We start from the raw sequence: 22,223 nt of genomic DNA, 5'->3' as shown, positions 1-22,223 counted from the left end.
ATATTATGGAAGAAATATTCACAAAAAGTTCAATACTAGAGACGAGTCAAAGGGTAAGTCTAGAGATAATTTCAAGGAAAGATCGTGGACAAGAAAAGACATAGAATATTATTACCGTCATAAAAAATGTTAGATGAAGAGAGAACATAGGAAGCTCAAAAAAGATGCACAAGAAAAGGGTGATGCGGATAACATATCCACTATCATTCTTCAAGGTAATGAAAATAATGAAGTAATTTTTGTTTATGATGATGATTATGTTTTTTTTTTAAAGGCCAAAAGCAAAAGTATATTTATTCAAAAAGAGAAGGCATAAGCAATGCCTTAAGTACATGACATTACAGTCAAAAACTCCAATACCGGATACATAATCCAATACCCTCCTGTCAAAGAAAACAAAAAACATACCCTGCTAAATTAGTCTACACTCTGCTAAAAATAGACCCTGCTAATTACCAAATAAAACTAACAAATAAGGAGTATAACAACCATGTGATCAACAATTCCAAACCAAATTAGTCTACACCATATTTTTCAGATCTGAGACAACAACCTCATGACACAATGACATTCTTAAAATTTCTACCATCCGCGGTCGGATTCCGCAGATGAGCCAGACCCAAAAAATTGCACAAGCTTGCTGCATATATAGAGTAAACCCTGAAAATACCGAGCAACACTACAGAGCAATACCGAGTTGCACCAATACAGAAAGACACTAAAAAACTTCTGGTTTGCAAGACAGAGTTGCACCAATATAGAAAAGCAAGGCTACAGTTATTGAGCAGAACTACTGCAGACAGATCACCACAAATAATCATGTAGAGCACCCCTTAATGCAGTCCTTTGGATATGTCATCCATTGATTAAGATCGTAGTTGAAACTGGCCACCTTACTCTTGATCCTCTTCCATGATAGCAGTTGAACATCTTCAAAGGTTTCTGCATTTTCCCCTTACCATTCTTGAAAAGCTTCTCGTTACGATTCCTCCACAGTCGCCAAACACACGCAAACCATATGACGATGAGCATCTCTAAAACGGTCTTACCACCGTTGATTAAACCACGAAACTGATATAGATTATGTAGAGCCTTGTTGTGAAAAACAGAAGATAAGTTTAACCATCTTAGGCTATGTTTGGGAGTTTGGAGGGGAGGGTTTTGGAAAATAGGAAAAATTGGGTGAAAAGAATAAAAGGATTTTGGTTAGGAGAGTTTTAGAGGATTTGATTTTATTCATAACCCCAAAAACCCCATAAAATGGGGGAGCTCAAAAATTGTATTGAAGGAAGGTTTTGGAGGCTTACATCAATTTTCCAAATATCTTTTAGGTTGTTATACTATTTTAAAAATTAAATTTTTTGTAATGATAATGACTCTTTTGTTATTCTAAACAAAATTATTTTTTCAAAAAATGTCAACATTTTTCTATATTTTTTTAAAAATTCGTTTTCGAAAACCTCCCTCTCCCCTTTCCTCCAAACTCCCAAACATAACCTTAAGATCTTGCTCCATGTCGCCATAGTTATCGGGCATTCGAAGAGAATATGAGCAACATTCTCCTCCTTTCCGCAACCAAAAGAACATGAATTTTGAGATCACAATATAAATGTTGGATGATGGATCATGTTAATAACTTGCATTCTCTAAAATTATTTTGACAATATTACAAACCGATTGGTTTATTTTTATTATTTTACAGGTCGGTGACGGTGACCATTAAACTCACAAGTTATTAATGCATCTGTTTATTTATAAGAGAAGTAGGACCTTAATTTTAAGTGGTGACCAGTAAATTGCAAGTGGGACCTTAATTTTAATCAAAGAGAGAAGTAGTGCATTAAATTCTTTAATATGATAGAGCACATGTTTGTTTATAATATTGTGCATGGTCGACGAGAGCGTGAGGTCACGTGGAGGATTCAGAAAGCTCCCTAATAATAACACGCATTGATGTTTCCTCCCTCATTCTTACCGCCACCGTAACCTCCTCCACAACAACCCACTCTCTCACCTCATCAAATCCACTAACAAACTATATATCTCGATTCAATTCAATTTCAATTCACTCCAATTCCATGGATTGCAATTGCTCCAACCTCCAACTCATTCCACCCTCTTCCTCCAACGCCTACGAACTCCTCCTCCAAGCGCTATCTCAAATCCCAATCCACCACTACGCCATCGCCACCGCCTTCGCTCTCATAACCTTCCTCTACAACTTCCTCGAAATCCATTTCTTCCGAGATCTCTTCACCGGATTCTCTGGCTCCCCCGTCGAATTCACCTACAACTCCTCCTCCGAAATCTACGACGCCATCGTTTCAAAGTGCCGGATTCTTCAAGGCAGATATTCCGTCACGCCGTGGCTTTGCAGTCCTCATCTTCAAACTGTTTTCCTCAACTTCTTTGGAAGACCTCCGTCTTTCAAATACAAAAGGTCACAATAATTCTCTTCTTCTTTATACACTAATTTACCGGTTTGGTTGGTTTCTCCAATCTAACTATTGTTTATTCATTCAATTCAATTTCAGACAACTATTCATTACTTCTGATGGTGGAACTATTGCTCTGGACTGGCTTACGTACTCTGATGGTATATTGAAATGATCAATTTGTTTTCTGGAAATTCTTAGCCTTATGATTCTATGGTTGATTTTTCAGAATTTTGTTTCTGACCATGTTACAGTTTCTGACAGTGATGTCCATGTGGATGGTGTTACTAAAGACGACGAATCTACTCCCATTGTTGTAGTCATTCCTGGTTTAACAAGTGATTCTTCATCTGCTGTAAGTTATTGTTATATATGAATCATGATTTTGGTTATGTCTCTGCTTAAATGTTGGTTTTATTGCTCTCTCTGTTTTCTTCTTTTAATCAACTTAAGTGGAATTGGAAAAACTCATATACTTATACTCCAGTTAGAGGTTTCATAATTACTATAGGGCAAGGATTGTGATATCCATTTCTTCTATAACATCGATTGAAACTCCATCTTAGGCTTGTACTGTGTTACTGTAATCATTGTCTTAACAATTTAGTGTAAGTGTCTTTGATTCTATGGTAAAAAGTTGATTTTGAATAAATTAGTTTTGGTTAAAAGTTAGTTGAAGTGTGGAACTATAAATTCGAGGCTAAAAGTCAATGACAGAGGCAAAACCTCCAAATCCTAACTTCAAGTTATTATCAATTTTGGTGATGGAAGCAATTCTGCTTTCGTACGCCAAAACATGTCAAAATCATTCATGCTTTTAAAATCACATCTATCACTCCCAAAAATTGTTTTTTGATGTTATTTTGTATGATTCAACGGTAATATCATGTAACAGATACAAATAATGATTGCTTCTTTGCAATACATGTTAATAATACTTTAGTGGAGAAATCAGTCTCTAATAATATCAACGTAAATCTACCTATAATAGAACCACCATCCGTTTCTTTCTAGAAACCGTCCTAGTTTTTATCATATACTTCCTCCATTCCTTATTATACGCAAATTTAACTACTTAGATTCATTGAATAGTTAATGTATATAGTCTACGTATAGTTCAAATACATCATTTATTCAATGAACCTAAAAAGCCAAAATTTGCTTATAAAAGAGAATGGAGAGTATTATTTTATATACTTTACATATTAGGAAAGTGCAGATTGAGTATTACATGTAACACATAAGTTTCCACTTGCAAGTGTTATGGCCTAAGGCTTAGAAATTATAAATTTCCTAAGAGCACATGCTAAGAGGAAGTCAGCCAAGAGCAAAAACAAGTTGACATTTGATGCATATTTAAGATATTAATGATTAAAGGGAAGAATGTTTTTCATAACAGTATTAAGAGGAAGTGAGTTAAGATCAATATCAGGTTGATCTTTGATTCAAGTGTTGTTGCTAAAAAGATAGATTGTTTCCTCAAAATATAGTTGTCAAAATGTAGATATTGTACTGGAGATTGCTGTTTTATTTATTCATTGTACACTTATACCCTTATAAAATGTTAATTAATTTTTAATTTTCATCTCTTTTTGCCAACTAGGATATTCATTTATATTTTAGCAGTGTCTTACAGTTTACTTTTTTCTATTTCTTTCTCCCCCTTGGTAGTATCTCAAACATCTTGCATATAATACAGCGAAGCATGGATGGAAAGTTGTTATCGGTAATCACCGAGGACTTGGAGGTGTTTCAATCACGGTTAGTTTATTTGCAAACTGAGATTTTATAGATTAACAACTTTGATACTCTTTAAGAGATAACTTGATTAACATTGTTCCATATGAAAAATCACCAGCATCTTTATTTTAGTTGCCTAATATCCTCCAATCAACCAGAACTTTAAAGTTATTAGGTGAAATTTTAAGATTAGTTTCATATCTTTAGATTTTTCGTTTGGTATCCAACCTATCAGTTCATATTCTTAAAATTTAGGTTACTTTAAGCTTTCTAATCTATTTGCATGCCGAGAAACAAATTCTTGAAACAACAGTTGTCTGAGAACAATAACTAGTTTTAAGGTGTCTTTTTAGAACATGGAAATGGCAGCAGCAAAGTGTCCTTGATTTTTTTTTTGCGTTCCATTTTATTATAATGTTTGGATTGGTGTGCATCTCAAATACTATGAAATGAATATTGGTAATTTAACAGTTTATTATTTTTTCCTACAGTAACATAATTTCTTATTAAAACTGTTGCAGTCTGATTGTTTCTACAATGCTGGGTGGACTGAGGATGCCCGCACAGTGGTTAATTATGTTCACAAAGAAAATCCCAGTGCGCCTTTGTTTCTTATTGGAACTAGTATTGGAGCTAATATTCTGGTAAGTTCATAGCTTGAGTCTTATGCAGTGCTTACATCAAATGTCTTAACATATCATGCAATTAACTAGTTAAATTGCTAATCCAAACCTAAAAATTTCCATATAACTACATACATTTTCAAGTTCTACTTGCCAGGACTTGGCATCCTCACATTGACCTTCATTTCACCTGAAATATGCTCTCTCCTGGCTGGAGCTTGTTCATATATGTGTATTATATTACTTTTAGTTGTTTGGCATTTCATCCTTCACCATATTGACCTGTATTTCTTCACAAAATGCTCTTCCACAATTGGATCCTTTTCCAATCCTCTTTACTGATTAAGCATAACCTTTTAATGCTCTCCGTTGTTCACATATATTTATATTACTTTTTGTTTGAGACTGGATATTCAAAGTTTTTCTGTTCATGTACATTTGTTTCTTGTCGTTTTACAATGTGTTTGGAACTGTGGTATAATAGAATTGTATGCATATCCATTTAAAGCTCTAATTTGTAGCTTTCGATATGCACCTAGTCTATTTGCTCCTTGTTTCAATGGTTATGTTTTGTGCTTGCTTTGTAATGGCTATCTAAAGAACCTAAGAATATACTGGTTGTTAGACAGAACACAGAATAGTTTGAACATTTATTGCACTGATATTTCTTTATGTCATAAACACCCTCTGCCCTGATCCCCCATGATGAGAATACGGATAAGATTGGGGAGACATCATGCTGGTTCCTAGCCACATATTTTTCAATAAGTTTTGACTCCTATGTTTGTGTTTTTTTTGTTACTTATGTCATAACATTTGGTGCATACACTATCTGCTTTTCAAACAACAGTTGAACTAGGAATTTGACGAATATTAACTTATTCTCACATGTGCAAATAGCTTGTTTTTAGCACTGCACTGTTTCATTTGAAAATTTGTGTGCAGATAAAATATCTTGGTGAGGATGGCGAGGATATTCCTGTAGCTGGAGCTGTAGCAGTTTGCTCTCCTTGGGACCTTTTGGTCAGTATTTTGATTTCAAAGTATAACTTTTGGATTTCAGTTTGCATTTATTAATGTACACATATTATGAAAAATCGTGACTATCCCATCTTTCATCTGAATTTGGACCCAGTTTATTTGTTTGTGAACCCAGTTGAAACAAATTGTAAGGATTATTTCCAAATCATTTTATCTTCAAGGAACATTAATATTAACACAGTAAGCTAAGGATGCATTTGGGCAACAGAATTAAATAAGCATGTATTTAATAAGTTATTCTTTGTTGTTTAATTAAGGACTTGTTCATAAACATGTGCATGGAGGGGCAGAATGAGTAAGGAAATAGAGGGAGTGGGTGTGCTAGGATGACAGGTGGTAGCAGAGAATGAAGAAAGTGAGGGGAATGATGAACTAAGAGGGAGAATAACTGTGCATGTGGTAGCTTTGGAGTGGTGATGGCGATTGAGGGAATCAGTGAAGAAAAATAGAAGAGTATGCATTTAGGGGAAATCATGTAGAAGGGAGGGGAAGTTGGTTTTGGAGTGGAATTTGGGTCTGAAGAATGAGAGCCATTCTCATCTGAGTAAGGGGGTACCGCCTAATCTGGTTCGGGGGTCTGTTCTGGCATCAAGTGGTTCCAGCCTCCTCCCGATCGCATTTGCGGTGGATCAAACCGTGGTCCTCCCTACCAAGTCCAGCGCCAATCACCACTGGACCAACTAACTATTGTATTTCCTTTTTACCACGTAGTGAATTTCCCCAAAGAATTCCCTTCTGTATTGATCTATTAATATCACCCTAGAATAAACTATTTAGGGGAGTTTATTAAAATAAACTAACACTAAAAAATTATAAACATGCTGAAAGTTATTTTTATAATTAATTATATCCAAACAATCATATATAAAAATGCTTAAGTTATGAGATAAGTCTAAAATCATACTCTTCCAAACGTCGCTTAAACCTTTGATTAAGTAGTCCTCAATCTGACAAATTGTTTGATCAGTTGTTAATGTTTATGTGACTTCTCTGTTATATAATTTTTAAATTAATCATAGCTTAAGCAATTGAGTGACTTGTATAATAATGACGCCATTTCCATTTTTCTCAATAGACCAGTTTATTGGTTTTCTTGGTTAATAGCTCTAAGTTATATACTTGACTTTACAAGTCATGCATTTCTCTATTGTTGTAAGATTTTCAACTTTGGGAACAAAGTATATAAATTGCAAAAGATTTCTTAAATGGGGATAGTAGGTTTGGGAGTTAAGGTAGGCGTTTCTAAGAAAGTTGAAGACATGTTAGTTTGAAGGTATGAACATATTGGAAAGCATCTTCAAGATTTGAGTTTTGGAGGCTTGTAGGCCTTTAGCATGCAACAAACAAGATATGTTTTTCTCGATCAAAATTGTTTTTTTTTCTCAAAATTGTTTTACACAATATATTTGGTATGATTGATGTAGTTGAATTGAACGTCACTACCATTGGACATTACTTAAGTTTGAATTGTTTTGCATTCTCGCTATTATTGTACCTTTACCGGATGTTATGTTACCTGTAAAGTGTATTTACGTTTGCAGATAGGGGACCGATTTATAACCCGTAAGCGTGTGCAGAAGTTTTATGATAAAGCACTAGCAATTGGACTTACAGGTTATGCAAAATTGTAAGTTTGTATCTTCCCATTTGGGGTTTAAATATTCTTTCTGATAAGTTATTTGTTTTTCATCTAGAGAATTCTTCATTTGCAGGCAAACATGTAAAAATTAAGAATTTTCTGTGTAGTTCGTAATCAGTTTTGATTTGACATGTTTTCCCAAATATTCATTGCATGCAGACACCAGCCTCACTTTACTCGCCTAGCTAATTGGGAAGGGATAGAAAAGGTGGCCTACTGCTTCATAATTTCATGTTTATTACCGTTGTCAGTATAATGTCAAAATTAACCGATTATTCTGCAGTTGTATGTCTCTAAGCAATGTTTAATGTTTATTCCCTTTTCATTCTGTTATCTGGTAAACTTTTTTTTTTGGTTGATTTAATGAAAACCAAAGCTATGTTTTTATTGTGGTTTCGAGGCAAGTTACTACTCTCTAAGTGGTTGAATTGTTTGGATTGCTAGAGGGAAGCTCTCTCAGCACTCAATTTTATTATAAAACTATTCACAATTCAAACATCCACATTAATAAATGAGGAAGATGCATGAAGGGTGTTATTTGACCCATGACTAGCAGAGGTCTTTTTTCTTTGGTTACTACTTACTACTCTTGATTCTAGTATTTTATAGTGGTCATGTTTACATGTTACAAGTCGAGGATACCATGCAAGTGATTTAATGATGCATGTTGCTTTTAGAGGCCAATTAGTTGCTGCGCATTTATTTGGTTGGAAGTCACCACTTTTCCCTTAACCCAAATTGACTACATTATTCTAATACGTACCACAATCTTAAATGCTCTGTGTCTGATATTATTGATTTGCTTAAGTTTTTAGGTTTTAATAAATTCTGAGTGCATATCTATTCTTATGTTTTGCAGTCAGTTTCTGTTCGAGATTTTGATAACCATGCCACCCGCATTGTTGGGAAATATGAGGTACATATGAGGCACATAGGATTTATGATCTTCTATTTTCTTGCCTTATCCCTTGTTATACTTCCTTATGCTAGTTATAAAAATGATCTTGTTTCTTTAGAGTGTTGATACATACTATAGACGATGTAGCAGTTCTATTTATGTGCCATCTGTATCGATTCCACTTCTCTGTATTAGTGCGCTGGATGATCCATTATGTACCAGGGAAGCCATTCCTTGGGATGAATGCAGGTATGCTGCTTTATTTTTTATTTTTCCCCTTATTCTGATTAATTTGCTTTCTGTTGAATTACTTCAGCTGCTTTTTATGTACTGTTTTCATAGGGCAAATAAAAATGTTGTATTGGCCACTATAAAGCATGGAGGACATCTGGCATTCTTTGAAGGGATAACTGGATCTAGCCTATGGTAACTTTTATACATCTGACTCATCCATTTTGTCTTATCTCCCATCTCATGCTTTTTTATCTGTCTTCAATTGTTGCAACATTCTTTTTTTTTTCCCGAGGGTGGGGTTATATGTTGAAAGATTATGATGTGTTTGATACAACTTTTTGATTGGTTCATGTTGAAATATAATATTCATGGTATCACCAAAATAATTCCAATTAAGAAGTCACTATTATATATAAAAAAAAAAGTGTGGACTAACTTTCTTCCCTGATGCAGGTGGGTGAGAGCTTCTAATGAATTCCTTGATGTACTACTCTCTAGCAAGTATATGCATGTTCAGAAAAAGGTAATCAAAATGCTATTATATTCATCTTCTGGTTGTGTGCTAATTGCTATCTATCTGTAATGTAAATAATATATGCGCATTGGGATGGCATAAAAGATGTTATAAACAGGACTGATTTTGGCTATCTTATCTTTATCTGAGTACTAAGTGTTGCCATTTCTGTTGGCTGAAACTGTTGTTTCCCCTGCTAATGGCATTGCAGATCTCTGCACCAAGCAAACTATTGGACTCGGCAATTGATCAGGGCCCTTACGTCAATGTTACCGAGGATGGAATGGTAGCTGCATCCAACAATGAGCCAACAACAGACAATGAGGAAGAAATACGTGTAAAACAGGACAAACATGATGATGGTCATGACAAGGTTACAGAAGAAAATAAGCAAGATGAGCTTGTGACTAAAATAGAGAGTGGTGATTCGGCATGTATTTCAGAAACAGCTAGTCCCCATAATCCAGTACCTCTAGATGTAATAGCATCTTTCAAAAGATACGTAGGCCAGTTATCTCGTCAAAATCGATGGTCCATCTGGTTGCTGGTTTATATTGCTATCAACACAAGTTGGCCACTGGTTGGTTCAGCCCTACATCTTGTGTTTGGGAAAAGGCTCAAGGGTTCTGGTGGTCCGGTTAGAAGATAATAATGTATTTTGCAATATATCGTTGTTGTATTCGTCTCTATAGATGTATAACAATAATTATAATAATGAATACCAAATAATAATAACAATAATATATCTGATCTATTATTTCTTAAGGTGAAATTAGTAGGGACTTTCAATGGTCTACTTCGGGCTCTCTTTGCGCCTACTGAAGATTGCTACAAGAGCAGAATGTAAGAATCCACCATACTCTCCTTGCACACAATGAGGATTCATATGCGAGCACAATGCAAAAATCCTTTGGGCTCTTCTTTTGCGTCTATTGAAGCTTTCTACAGAAGCTTTCTACAGAAGCACAATACAAAAATAGCGGGCTCTCTTTGCGTTTACTGGAGACTTCTATGAGAGCATAATGTTAGTCTCCATGAGAGCATAATGTAGGAACACATTGCGGGCATCCTTGCGCCTACTAAGACTTCTACGGGAACACATTGCGGGCAACTATTGGGTTCCTACGGGAACACAATGCAGGAATCCTTTTATTGCGCTTGGGAGCACAAATTATAAATTCACCACTCTCATTGCATCGATTAAATACTCCTTCGATAGCACAATGTAGAAATCTACCACATTCTTCTTGGGTCTACTGAAGACTCTTATCGGAACACAATGCAGGAATCCACCAGGCTCTTATGCATATTAAAGACTCTTACGGGTGCACATCGTAGGAACTCACTAGGTTCTCCTTGCACCTACTGGTGGCTTCCTATAGAGTATATGTTAGGAACTCACTAGGCTCTCCTTGCACCTACTGGTGGCTTCCTATAGAGTATATGTTTGAACCATACAAGGAGCATTACACCTATCGACTACTCTCCTCAGGGTTTTGATCATACAGACAAAGCACTAACACATGACAAAGTGATTGACAAAAACAAAATGTTTGGATTATAGAGGAAGCGCGCATTTGAAGGATGATTGACGTACACTTCAAACACTTCACTTGTACGCGCCTTATGCTTACGGGATTGTGTTCTTATGTTCATGTATGACAAACTGTGATCAAGACGACTCTCAAAGGTTAGCAAATGATCTTTGACCAACTTTGACCGTGATATGCTAAGCTTAGCACCATAGAAGAAAAGGCGACTCCCCATTTCTACGAGGCCAACTTGATATGGTCGGGTAAACTCCTTCAATTGTAAATTCAACATTGTATTGCCAAGACCTCTCACTCAAAGAATTTCTCTCTAAATGTCACATGTTTAGGAGATTATGTATTGCTATGTCATTTTTTGACAGAGTGATTTTGTGATAATATAAAGGGCACTATCTAAAGATGAGACAAGTTCTATAAAGTTTCTGATAAGGGCTGAACCAGAAGTAGTTCTAAAGTAGTAAGGGTGAACCAACTTTGAGTAAAATATCAGTGTTGAGTGAACCAACTTTGAGTAAAATACCAGTTCGATCATTGACTATGAAGCTAGCTCGACCAACCAGTATAGGAGAAACAACTAAGTGAAGGGACATAATGTTGTGATTTTCAATCTAAGAATTTTTCCCATACATGCCTCGTGTGGTGGGGGGATATGTAATACTACCTCCGTTCCTTTATATAAGAGACAATTCACCTTTTTAGGTTCATTGAATAATTAATGTATCTGACATGTATATTGACTAGATACATTAATTATTCAATGAATCTAGAAAAGTGAATTGTCTCTTATATAAAGGAACAGAGGTAGTATTAATCTTATGCCTCGTGTGTTGGGAGGATATGTAATATTAATCTTATGCCTCATGTGTTGGGGGATATGTAATATTAATCTTACAGGCCTCATGTTTAAGGGTTGTGTATATTTCAATAAGTTAGATTGGATTTAAACCTGGATTTAACCGAATTTGCCTCGGTTTTTAATTTGTTCAACAGGGCAAGACTGAACTAGTTCAAATTAATGGGCAAAGTCGAACAGACTGGCTCAAAATCAACAAGGAAAAGTCATTAATATAAATAGAGCATTCAAGACATATTAATAGTCATATTTAGTTGGTCTGAGACAGAGAAGTAGAGAACTTGATTTTCATTAGTTGACTTCGCGCAAATAGGAGAACATGAGTCTTAATGACCATCAACCAGTTTAATAAATTTAGAGTATTTGACATTATATTAGTAACTGTCAAAGAAGAATGACAAACTTTTCTTATTCTTGCGACTTAGACTAACTCTCTGCTAGTAGAGTTTTCAGTTTGTATACTTTACATGTACAATACTCTACTCCTTCCGTTTTTTATTATAAGTCGTTTTGGGAAAAAAAATTGTATTTTAATATAAGTCGCTTTACAATTCTAATGAATAATTAATGTTATTTTTCCTATTATATCCTTAAATATTTATTATTCTCTCTCCTTTCAATTATATAAATTTATCTTCCACATGTTATTAATGAAGGATAATTTTGTAAAAATCTTCATAATTTCTCATTTTCATACAACAATTATTATTTTTCTTAATCTGTGTGAAAAGTTTAAAACGACTTATAATAAAAAACGGAGAGAGTAGTATGATTATTCTATTAAGTTTTTTATTTTTATTTTTCTGTATCATAAGATATGCATCAAACATGTTCTATACTGTTAGATGTTGAAGATAAGAAATGGTCTGCTTCGTAGTACTAGAGTCAACACTCGATGTAGTGTTTTAGCATGTGATAATCTTAATTTAAAGTCAATGTACAGTTACAAGTACAAAAGGGAGAACAAGCTACACTTTTCCACATACATTCTAATTGCAATTATAAGCACAAGTTCATGATAAAATACTGAGCAATACTTTGGTAGCTTGTGTTTGGATTGGCGTCAGCTTTTTCACGTTTGCTAAAAAATCACGTCAAATAGCCACGTTTGTGTAGAAGCTACAACATGGAGCTTCTGAAAAATCACGTCCAGAGGACAACTTGCCGTGCGTTTGGAGGCTTCAACGCCAAACCAAACACACTATAAGAGTTTAAACTCAGTCTCCATATACTCTTGCTATTTCCTTGAAGATGAATTTGAAAGTCACACGATTAATTGTTCTTCAATTTTTTTGGGTAATTGGCTCATGCACATGGTACGCTAGTACTTGGATAATACTCCAACTTGATGAGAGGTTGGAAAAGTAAGAAAATGGGGGTCCTCGTATTCTCCTATACTTGAACAATTTCGTGATTGTTTCCACTTCAAACTAAACAGTTTGTACTACAGTGGATGGTTTTCACCTTTCGTATTAATTTTACTTATAACAACTTAGTTTAATAGTTTATTATAAATATTAGATTTTATTAATTCAAACTCTCATAAATCTGAACCCGCACTTGATTAAGTTTTTTTTTAAAGATAGAAGATAATAATTATTAAAATTAGTTTCAAAATGTCTTAAAATATACGTGAATAAGGCTTGAAAATGTTTAAAATAATATAGTTGTTATGAAATTAACAAAAACAATATAGAGATGAAGTAGAGAAAGTAAGAGAGAAAGTGGTGTTCTATTATCTTCTTCAAGAAGTATTATTTACATTGCAAAGTGGACCTTATTTATAGGACATTAGGAAGGTGAAAAATCATAACCTTACTATACCACTTAATAAGGAATATGAAGATGAAAGATTAGAATACATATGGACATCCACAATAATATTTATTCATAACACTCCTCCTTGGATGTCCATTGAGGATATGCCTCGTTAAAACCTTACTAAAAAAACCCAGTGGGAAAAATTCTAGTGAAGGAAAAATAGTACAATATCCTTTGAATATGAATTGCCTCGTTAAAAACCTTACCAGGAAAACCCAGTGGGACAAAACCATGGTGAAGGGGAAAAGAGTGCAAAACATATGTTTTTCTCCCCCTCATGCATACATTTATATGTGTGAGGATATTCTTTGTAGTCGCTGCTTAAAATGTCTTCTTTGAAGTGACTTCATGTAGTGCTAATAGTTATGCAGGATTTTATGAAGTTGTTGCCATGATTTGTTTTATAGATCTCCATGAAATGATTGTACCATCACGTGTAAATAAATAGCCTCTTTCTGATCTACCATTGTCTGAATCTGACAAGTAACCTGCATCTCTAAGATAACGAAGTATATGTTTGAACGCTTTCCAATTTCTTCGTGTAGGTGAATAATTCTATCTTGCTAATAGATTGACCGCAAATGATATATCATGATGTGTATATTTAGCAACGTGCATTAGTACTCCAATTGCACTAAGATATGGTACTCCAGGACCAAGCAATTTTTTATCCTTTTCTCGAGGCCTTAAAAGATCTTTCTCCACATCTAATGATCTAACAAGCATATTTGAGTAGGCAATATGTGACATTTGTCCATATATAATCATTTCAACATTTTTCTATATAGCCTTCTTGATGTACAAATATTCTTTTGTCCACATGCTCAATTTGCAAACCTAGACATATTTTGTCTTTTCTAGATCCTTCATCTCAAACTCTTTATTTAAGCAATTTATAGCTTTTGGAACCTCTTCAGGAGTTTCAATAATACTTATGTCATCCACATAGACAACTATTATTGCAAATATTTTTCCACATCATTTTATGAAAATACAAGGACAAATTGAGTTATTAGTATATTCATCATTTAGTAAATATTCATTGAGGCGATTATATCACATGCATCAATATTTTTTCAGCCCATAAAGAGACTTGTTCAATTAGTTTCACACCTTGAGGTGGTCGGACTACAGGTCCAAAAGTGAGTCACTTGTAAAGTGAGTTTAATTCTTCTTCAATTGAATATATTTATTTTGGTCAATTCTCACTTAGTCTACAATTTTTAATAGACTTTGACTCATGATCCTCGTTATCGTTGATCACTTTTAGCGCTATATTGTATACAAAGATATTGTCAATATTGACTTTATTTGGTTATCTCAATTTCGGTTCCATTCCATTTCATCCATGACATAATTTATCGAGATCTCTTTATTTCATATTTCAAGTACTTGATTTGTTCTTCTGGAACTGAAAATTAAATTAGGTCAAAGTGTTCTTAGCATTTTCATATTCTCACTTGGGTCATCTTTAGTTTCTTTTCTTAGTAGATGACTTTTAACATTGGAACCGACTTTCATACCACGCTTCAGGCGCAACAATAACTCATTTGCAATATTATATTATCCAATAGGAGAACCCACTTTGAGTGGAGTATTACCAGCTGATAATTTATTTCATAAACTTTGCAAATGAATAATATTTTGAACTTTTTGTTTATATTGATTTGTACGAGGATCAAGACAACAATTTATTTTAACTTGTTCATTTGAACTTCTTGTTCATGATTTCAGCTGTTCATTTCCCCCCCCCCCCTAATATTGGGAAAATTAATTTATCAAGTGATAATCAGCCTACTGGACTGCAATCAAGTATTTGATTATTTTCTCAAATTATATCCTCAAAATTGAGATTCATATTAATTATATTTTTCCAATATTCTTTCATGACTCATCTTAATGTATTATATTGGAGCAATTGGAATATACACAACACATCCAAATGTTCACTTAGATGAGAAATATTAGAATAAATTATGGAGGACTAAGATATAGTAGCTTGTTGGCTTAATGCGAATAAATATCTTAATATCATACATTGGGTGTTTCAAATATATAATTTAGAATTGATAATCTCATAAGTATCAACCATATAATTAACTTTAGACGTCTAAAGAATGGATCTTCGAGTCCATTTTCTTTTTATGAACATATATTACATGATATTCAATATCAATTTTAATAATATATGTGATACTTATACAAGAATTTCTAAAAAATCCAGAAAACCAGATTTTGTGTAATTAGTTGAGAAAATAGTTTCACAAACTTCTGGTTGTGAGTAGAGACATATGCATGATAGTTTAGTCGATGCAACAATTAATTTCATAAAAACGCAATTTCTCAAATTTTTATTTTCCTTTAGAAACACACAAATATTAACTGGATTGAAGAAACTTCGGGTTCTTCAATACAAATTATTCGCATCATATTATATCCGAAATGACCCAACCGGTTTTACCAACAACACATTTAAGTGTAATTTGTAAACTACTGGTTTACAATGACATGTGCTTAAATTGTACTGATATAAGTGTAGTACAAGCCCGAGGAAAAAGCCGATAGCTTTTCTATTATACATTTTATGTCCAAATTCATTTGTGTAATACAGAGATATTCAATACCTCCCAAATAATTCAAAACCAATATAATAGTATCTCATGATTAAACACTTTAATCATACATATGCATATGAACATATTATCATATAATTATCAAAAAATTATCCCTTAAAAAATTAAACATATTTAGTCATACAAAATCATATTACTAAAATTATATCATCATATAATTAATTTGTTTTACTATCCTTCAGGGATGATTGATAAGTTCTTCAGAAACTATATAAATAATTTGTTTTGCTATCCTTCAGGGATGCTTGATAAGTTCTTCAAGAACTATATATAATTTGTCTTGCTATCCTTCAGGGATGTTTGATAAGTTCTTCAAAAATTATATAAATAATTTGTTATAAACAATGATCTAAAAAAATATAATCATCCTTCTAGGATGCATTAAAATTATGTGTGTCATTCTTCTGGAATGACAATCTTTTAATGAGCATATAACAAGTTATAAAATTTTAGATCGATAAATCAAAAAATCTTTATGAAATCCTTTTGGGATTCTTCCTGCAATCCTTCTAGGATGTATGGAAATTATAATTGATATTATCCTAATCAAATAACATACAATAGCTTGAAACTAAATCAAACAAAGAAAAACATACCTGAGAACTTCGTGCTGATAACGTGTTATGAAATTAACAAAAACAATATAGAGATGAAGTAGAGAAAGTAAGAGAGAAAGTGGTGTTCTATTATCTTTTTCAAGAAGTATTATTTACATTGCAAAGTGGACCTTATTTATATGACATTAGGAAGGTGAAAATCATAACCTTACTATACCACTTAATAGGGAATATGAAGATGAAAGATTAGAATACATATGGACATCCACAATAATATTTATTCATAACAATAGTGATATATGTTGGGTAAAAATTCCAATCACAAGATTAAATGGTGACTAATTGAGAAATGAAGAGAACGAGTAATTATACAGTGAAAGTATGGTATATTAATAGATTAAAATTTTGCAAACATGTGTACATTCACATTACGTTAGTAACAGGGCCGGCCCAAACAATTTAGAGGCCCTGATCTATTTTAACACTATACCACTTAATAGGGAATATGAAGATGAAAGATTATAATACATATGGACATCCACAATAATATTTATTCATAACAATAGTGATATATGTTGGGTAAAAATTCCAATCACAAGATTAAATGGTGACTAATTGAGAAATGAAGAGAACGAGTAATTATACAGATTTCAGTGAAAGTATGGTATATTAATAGATTAAAATTTTGCAAACATGTGTACATTCACATTACGTTAGTAACAGGGCCGGCCCAAACAATTTAGAGGCCCTGATCTATTTTAACATTAGACCCCTTAATAGATAAAAATACAACATATTATAAAAGTTATATTTAAATAAAATTATATATATATATATATATATATATATATATATATATATATATATATATATATATAAGAAAATGATATAGAAATATTTGGTTAAAATTTGGCTCATTTGAAATATAGTTTTTCGCATTTTTCTACTCCTACAATCCTTCATTTATAAAAAAAATTCACGCTATTTAATGAAAGATAATAAATATTGAATGATTTCCACAATGTTAATAACAAAGTATTTTAATTTATAAATAATTAACATTGTGAAATTACAAAATATAAGAATATAATTTGATTTTTCAAAGGAAGACAATTACTACATCAAATTTATTATTGTGTCAATTCACAATAAAAATCTAAATTAGTGAAAAAACTTGTAAATAAATTAAGCTAAAATATGTTCAAAAATCATTTAAATTGAATAACTTAATTTATTAATTTACTATATTTAATAATATTTTAAGTTAAATTAAATAATACATTTATTAAGTTTTAAGAAATTTTTATGAAGAAAAACAATTCCCAAAAATAATATTAACATTTAATTATAAAAAAATAATAACAAATAAGATCATCATATAATAAATCTTTGATTATTTAATTATAAGAGAAAATGGGTGATGCACTGACAGTGTAAAAAAGTTTTACACTGTCAACTAATCACGACCATGAATCAGGACAAGTCAGACTGTAATTTTAAAAAAAACTTATATGACATGGCAAAACGATTTGTTTCTATTGGATGACAGTGTAAAACTTTTTTACACTGTCAGTGCACTACCTTTAACCTCTAATTATAATAGCTCGTTAAAATGTTATTATTTAAAATAAAATTTAAAAAAATTGAATTAAAATAAAATATTAAAGATCTTTAAGCTGTAACAGATTATACTTTATATCCATAATAAATTTCAAATTGATTCCTAATGGTAGCTTAAAATATAGAAAATACACATCAAGAAATGGTAAAATGGGTTTCGAACCCACAAGGTCTCATTCCCAAAATCCATGCTTAACCGCCTGGCTATAGTGAATCAATTAATTAAAATTCCGTTCAAGCCTAAAATATTAATTTACTAAATATTTATACTAAGCCCAATAATTAAATTTGAGGCCCTTTAAATTTGGAGGCCCTGTGCGGTAGCGCTTCTTGCACCCCACAGGGCCGGCCCTGGTTAGTAACCACTTATATAGTTTTGGATAGTTTGGGATGACCAACTAATCGAGATTTACGATCTAGCCTACCCAAGTCTAAGTTAGGTTAGATTTTTTTAAAATAAAAAACGCATAATTTTTTATAAGCTTTTTTTTTAAGCAAAAGGGCTTCAATAAAGGTACTAAGGGTGCTTCAACCCAAAATACAACAAGAACAAAAAAGGAGAACATCACCCCTCAAGCAATCAACATAAAACTAGCCTAGGATCAATACACCAATCTTCCCAAACACCATTAACAAACCCTTTGTAGAAGACAACCATCCACTTCCAAGAGATCAATTTGATCATGCCCAAACCATCAAAGGAAGACAATACAAGATTATTGAAAATAATATCGTATTCCTACATTTCCAAACTACCCAACAAAAAATCAACCCAAAGAACCATCTTAAGTCCAAAGAAAAGACCGTTTTGCAAGAGACCTCCAAACAAAGTAAATGCTCAACAATCGTAGTGCTCGGAGCAACATTAATCAACCGGAGCCACAAACACAAACGGTTCCACCATAAAGAAGTTATCCTACAAGTAAAAAAGAAATGGTCTAAATTCTCATCAACTTCCAAGCACAACGGACTAGGTTAGAGGCCTTAAAAAAGTCTTTTAAATTTATTAGATCACCCTATTTAAATAAAAATGAATAAATTTATTATTTTATTATATTGTGTTTGTACTTTGAATTAAAATATAAAAATAAAGCTTAGCTATCTTGAAGAGCTTATGAAAATGAGCTGAAAAAATTTTATGAACAATGTCATAAATTGTTTTTATAAGTTCTCTCAAATAAATAATATCACAAAACTTATATTAATAAGTAAACTTGAATAAGTCAATTCAAATAAGCATATAGTCTCGTTGATCTATTAATTTGTTAGTCTACTTAAAAAATAGTTGAATTGTTTATTTACAAATGTTTAAATAAAATATGATTTTATATAGGTTAATCAGGTTTTTGAAAATGTCAGGTTCAAGCTTAAAAATAAGTTTATGATAAGTCACAAGTTAGACTTAGACTTTGAAATTTTTAGTAAGTTAGACTCAGGCTTGACAAAGCCTAATTCGTTCTAGCCTATTCGAACCTCTATACAAAGTTAACATTAATCATATACTAAATTATCAGTAATTACATTTTGGACTATCAATATCCACCTATTGAACTATCACTAACCACATGTTTGGGGGTAAATTTTTTTTTTCCAAGACCTATCGACAACCACAGGTTCCTCGGTAAGAGACTCCTCAATAATATTTACTGATGAATGATAAAATCTATAGTATTATTCTCAACAAAACCAAGAATAATTCATGGACAACTAGGTAGTTAATTTTCTGTCACGGTTATGCTTAAGAAGCCACATAAGCCAAAATTAACATAAAATTTTCTAAAGTGTTATTTTAAAAGTTGATTTATAAGTTAAGTATTAACAACTTGTTAGTTTACAAGTTTATAACTACATTGCATTTAAATAAAAAGATGGAAATTATCAACTAACCTATATTCTAGAAATTTTGGTTTCTGGAAATCTTCTTTTACATAAAAATTATACGAGTAGCTAAAGACAAAAGTTTCATATTGAAATATTTTAATTAGTTGGATATGGTATACTTTGTATTTTGATTCCAGACAAAAGTTTTTGGTATAGGAAATGACGTATTTCTTTGAAGGAATGTGGAAGACAAATAAAACATCCAATTAATAGTATCTTTATACCTTGAAACTTAATTGATATGTATAATATTTTTTTATATTAATTTTATTTTAAATTAAATTTTACTTACTAATACCGATATCAAATCAACAACCTTAAAGATATTAAATGATTTTGATACTAAAATCTTATGAATAGAAGTTTCTAAAATCAGTAAACGACAATCAGGATTAATATTAAGAAGTACGTAAGTCATAAGGCCACAGCCCACACTGTATTCTCAGTCACTATCGTTTGTCGATGATTTATTCATCCAAACATTATGTCTTTTTTTGGTTAGTTTATTAATTCGATATTAAATAATACTCTATTTGTTAATCCGTCTTAATCTTTGACTGCAGATGTAAAGCACCTTTTTAAAAGGAATATACTTTGGGTTAAATCTAGGACAAGATTAACCGAATGGCATATTTTAGACACGCATCAATCTTAATCAGAATCTTAGCTGCGGACCCAAACATATAGGTATAGAAATGGTAAAATAAAATGGGTTGATCGTGTAGCCGTCTTATTAAGTCAATAGTATTAATCTTATCATACAAGAAAATAATCACTTTACTGAACTCATTAAGTATTTTGATCATCTTTTTAGATTCTAGATGAGATTTTTTTAGAAAATTTCTTTAGCCACCTCTCTATGGGGATCACCCCAGCGAAAATCCCAAAATACCCCTGCTTCGGAAATGAACTTCCGAAGCGTTTTTTTTTTAATTTTTAAATTTCCACAATTCGGAAGTGCATCTCCGAAAACACCTCATGGGGGGTGTCTTCGAAGATGAACTTTCGAAAACACCTCATGGGGGGTGTCTTCGGAAATGAACTTCCGAATTATGCAGAAACTGTGTTTTTTTTTTATGTTTTATCTTAACAGTCTCGCATTTTAATTAAACGCAAACGCCAAATAAAATAAGCAACAGATAAACTGAAAATACTAATATGATAAATCAAATCCAAATAATATATACAAGCCGAAAATAATAATAATACTGTGCGAAAGATACAATCCGAAATCAAAAAATAAATAAACCCGACCACTACTGGGTGTGCCTAACCCTCTCACCCTGGGCCTTCCTCTGCCGCATGTACCCCGCCGCACGGCCCGCATCAGTGACGATCATCTCCATCACAGCCACAGCCTCTGGACCGCCCTGCTAAACGACACCTCGATCCAACGCGTCCCGCCCAAGCATCTCTATACGCTGGCAGATCGGCATGGGATCAATGGCGTGGTCATCCTCGGCCTGCTGGTTCTCCAGGATCTCCTCGTGTGCTGGCCTAGGAGCGCCGGGAACTTCGAGTCTCAGCAGAGGATGTGACACCCGATAGAACCATGTGACGTATCCCTCCTCACTGTGCCAGTCCTGTGTGACCCGAGTGAGACGGTACTCTTGCGGTACCACATGATGCTGCTAGTCCTTCCATATGGCAGTGAGCTGCACTCGGGTCACTGTGTCGGGAGCAGCCTCAAAGGGTGACCTGGGTATCCGCTGCACGAATCCGAACTGACGCATGCACCGCTCAGGGAGATACCAGACCATGATGGTAGTCCCGCATGCCAGCCAGCCTGAATATTGAGCAATGCCGTCAAAGGGGACAATCTGAGCGTAGTCGCTGAACGGCCTCCAGGTGACGTCGTCGTGCATCGTGCGGTCCAGGTATCCACGGTATGGTCCCATCGCATCGTTCCCCCTCTGGAGAACGTATCTGGCGGCCCTGGGCATGGCGTCCACGTACGCAGGATCGATGTGAAAGCCGTGGATGCGGGAGAAGTAGGAGATGATCCAGCTCTGAAACAGAAACACGATAATGTATTAAAAATAAATACGAAACATAAATAAATAAATAAATACGGTAATGTATTAAAATAAAACGTACCGTAAGTAGTGTGCAGGATCCGACCAACTGCCTCGTCCTCTAGTTGGAGGCCTCATTCAGCTTCTGGTAGAGGTATGCCAGAGTAGC

At 33.3% G+C, this 22,223-nt stretch overlaps 1 protein-coding gene across 1 annotated transcript; it reads left to right on the top strand.

The window, feature by feature from the left end:
* Positions 1 to 1,862: 1,862 nt before the first annotated feature.
* Positions 1,863 to 9,889, top strand: LOC131643703 (embryogenesis-associated protein EMB8-like). The gene is made up of 13 exons (XM_058914001.1): positions 1,863 to 2,440; positions 2,535 to 2,596; positions 2,690 to 2,790; positions 4,107 to 4,196; positions 4,697 to 4,819; positions 5,744 to 5,821; positions 7,381 to 7,466; positions 7,638 to 7,686; positions 8,338 to 8,394; positions 8,495 to 8,625; positions 8,719 to 8,802; positions 9,064 to 9,133; positions 9,336 to 9,889. Exons 1-13 carry the CDS (start codon positions 2,079 to 2,081, stop codon positions 9,771 to 9,773), a joined length of 1,731 nt encoding a protein of 576 aa, XP_058769984.1. The 5' UTR covers positions 1,863 to 2,078; the 3' UTR covers positions 9,774 to 9,889.
* Positions 9,890 to 22,223: the final 12,334 nt, after the last annotated feature.

Source organism: Vicia villosa, linkage group LG1, assembly GCF_029867415.1.
Source record: "Vicia villosa cultivar HV-30 ecotype Madison, WI linkage group LG1, Vvil1.0, whole genome shotgun sequence".
NCBI lineage: Eukaryota > Viridiplantae > Streptophyta > Magnoliopsida > Fabales > Fabaceae > Vicia > Vicia villosa.
This window is presented reverse-complemented; position numbering and strand designations above follow the sequence as displayed.

What these genes read in the sequence shown, in the direction of transcription:
- LOC131643703 (XM_058914001.1), top strand. Translation starts at nt 2,079, where the DNA reads ATGGATTGCAATTGCTCCAACCTCCAACTCATTCCACCCTCTTCCTCC. An exon ending in CAAGTGATTCTTCATCTGCT is followed by an intron (nt 2,791 to 4,106) that starts GTAAGTTATTGT and finishes CCCCCTTGGTAG; the next exon opens with TATCTCAAACATCTTGCATA. An exon ending in GCTCTCCTTGGGACCTTTTG is followed by an intron (nt 5,822 to 7,380) that starts GTCAGTATTTTG and finishes TTACGTTTGCAG; the next exon opens with ATAGGGGACCGATTTATAAC.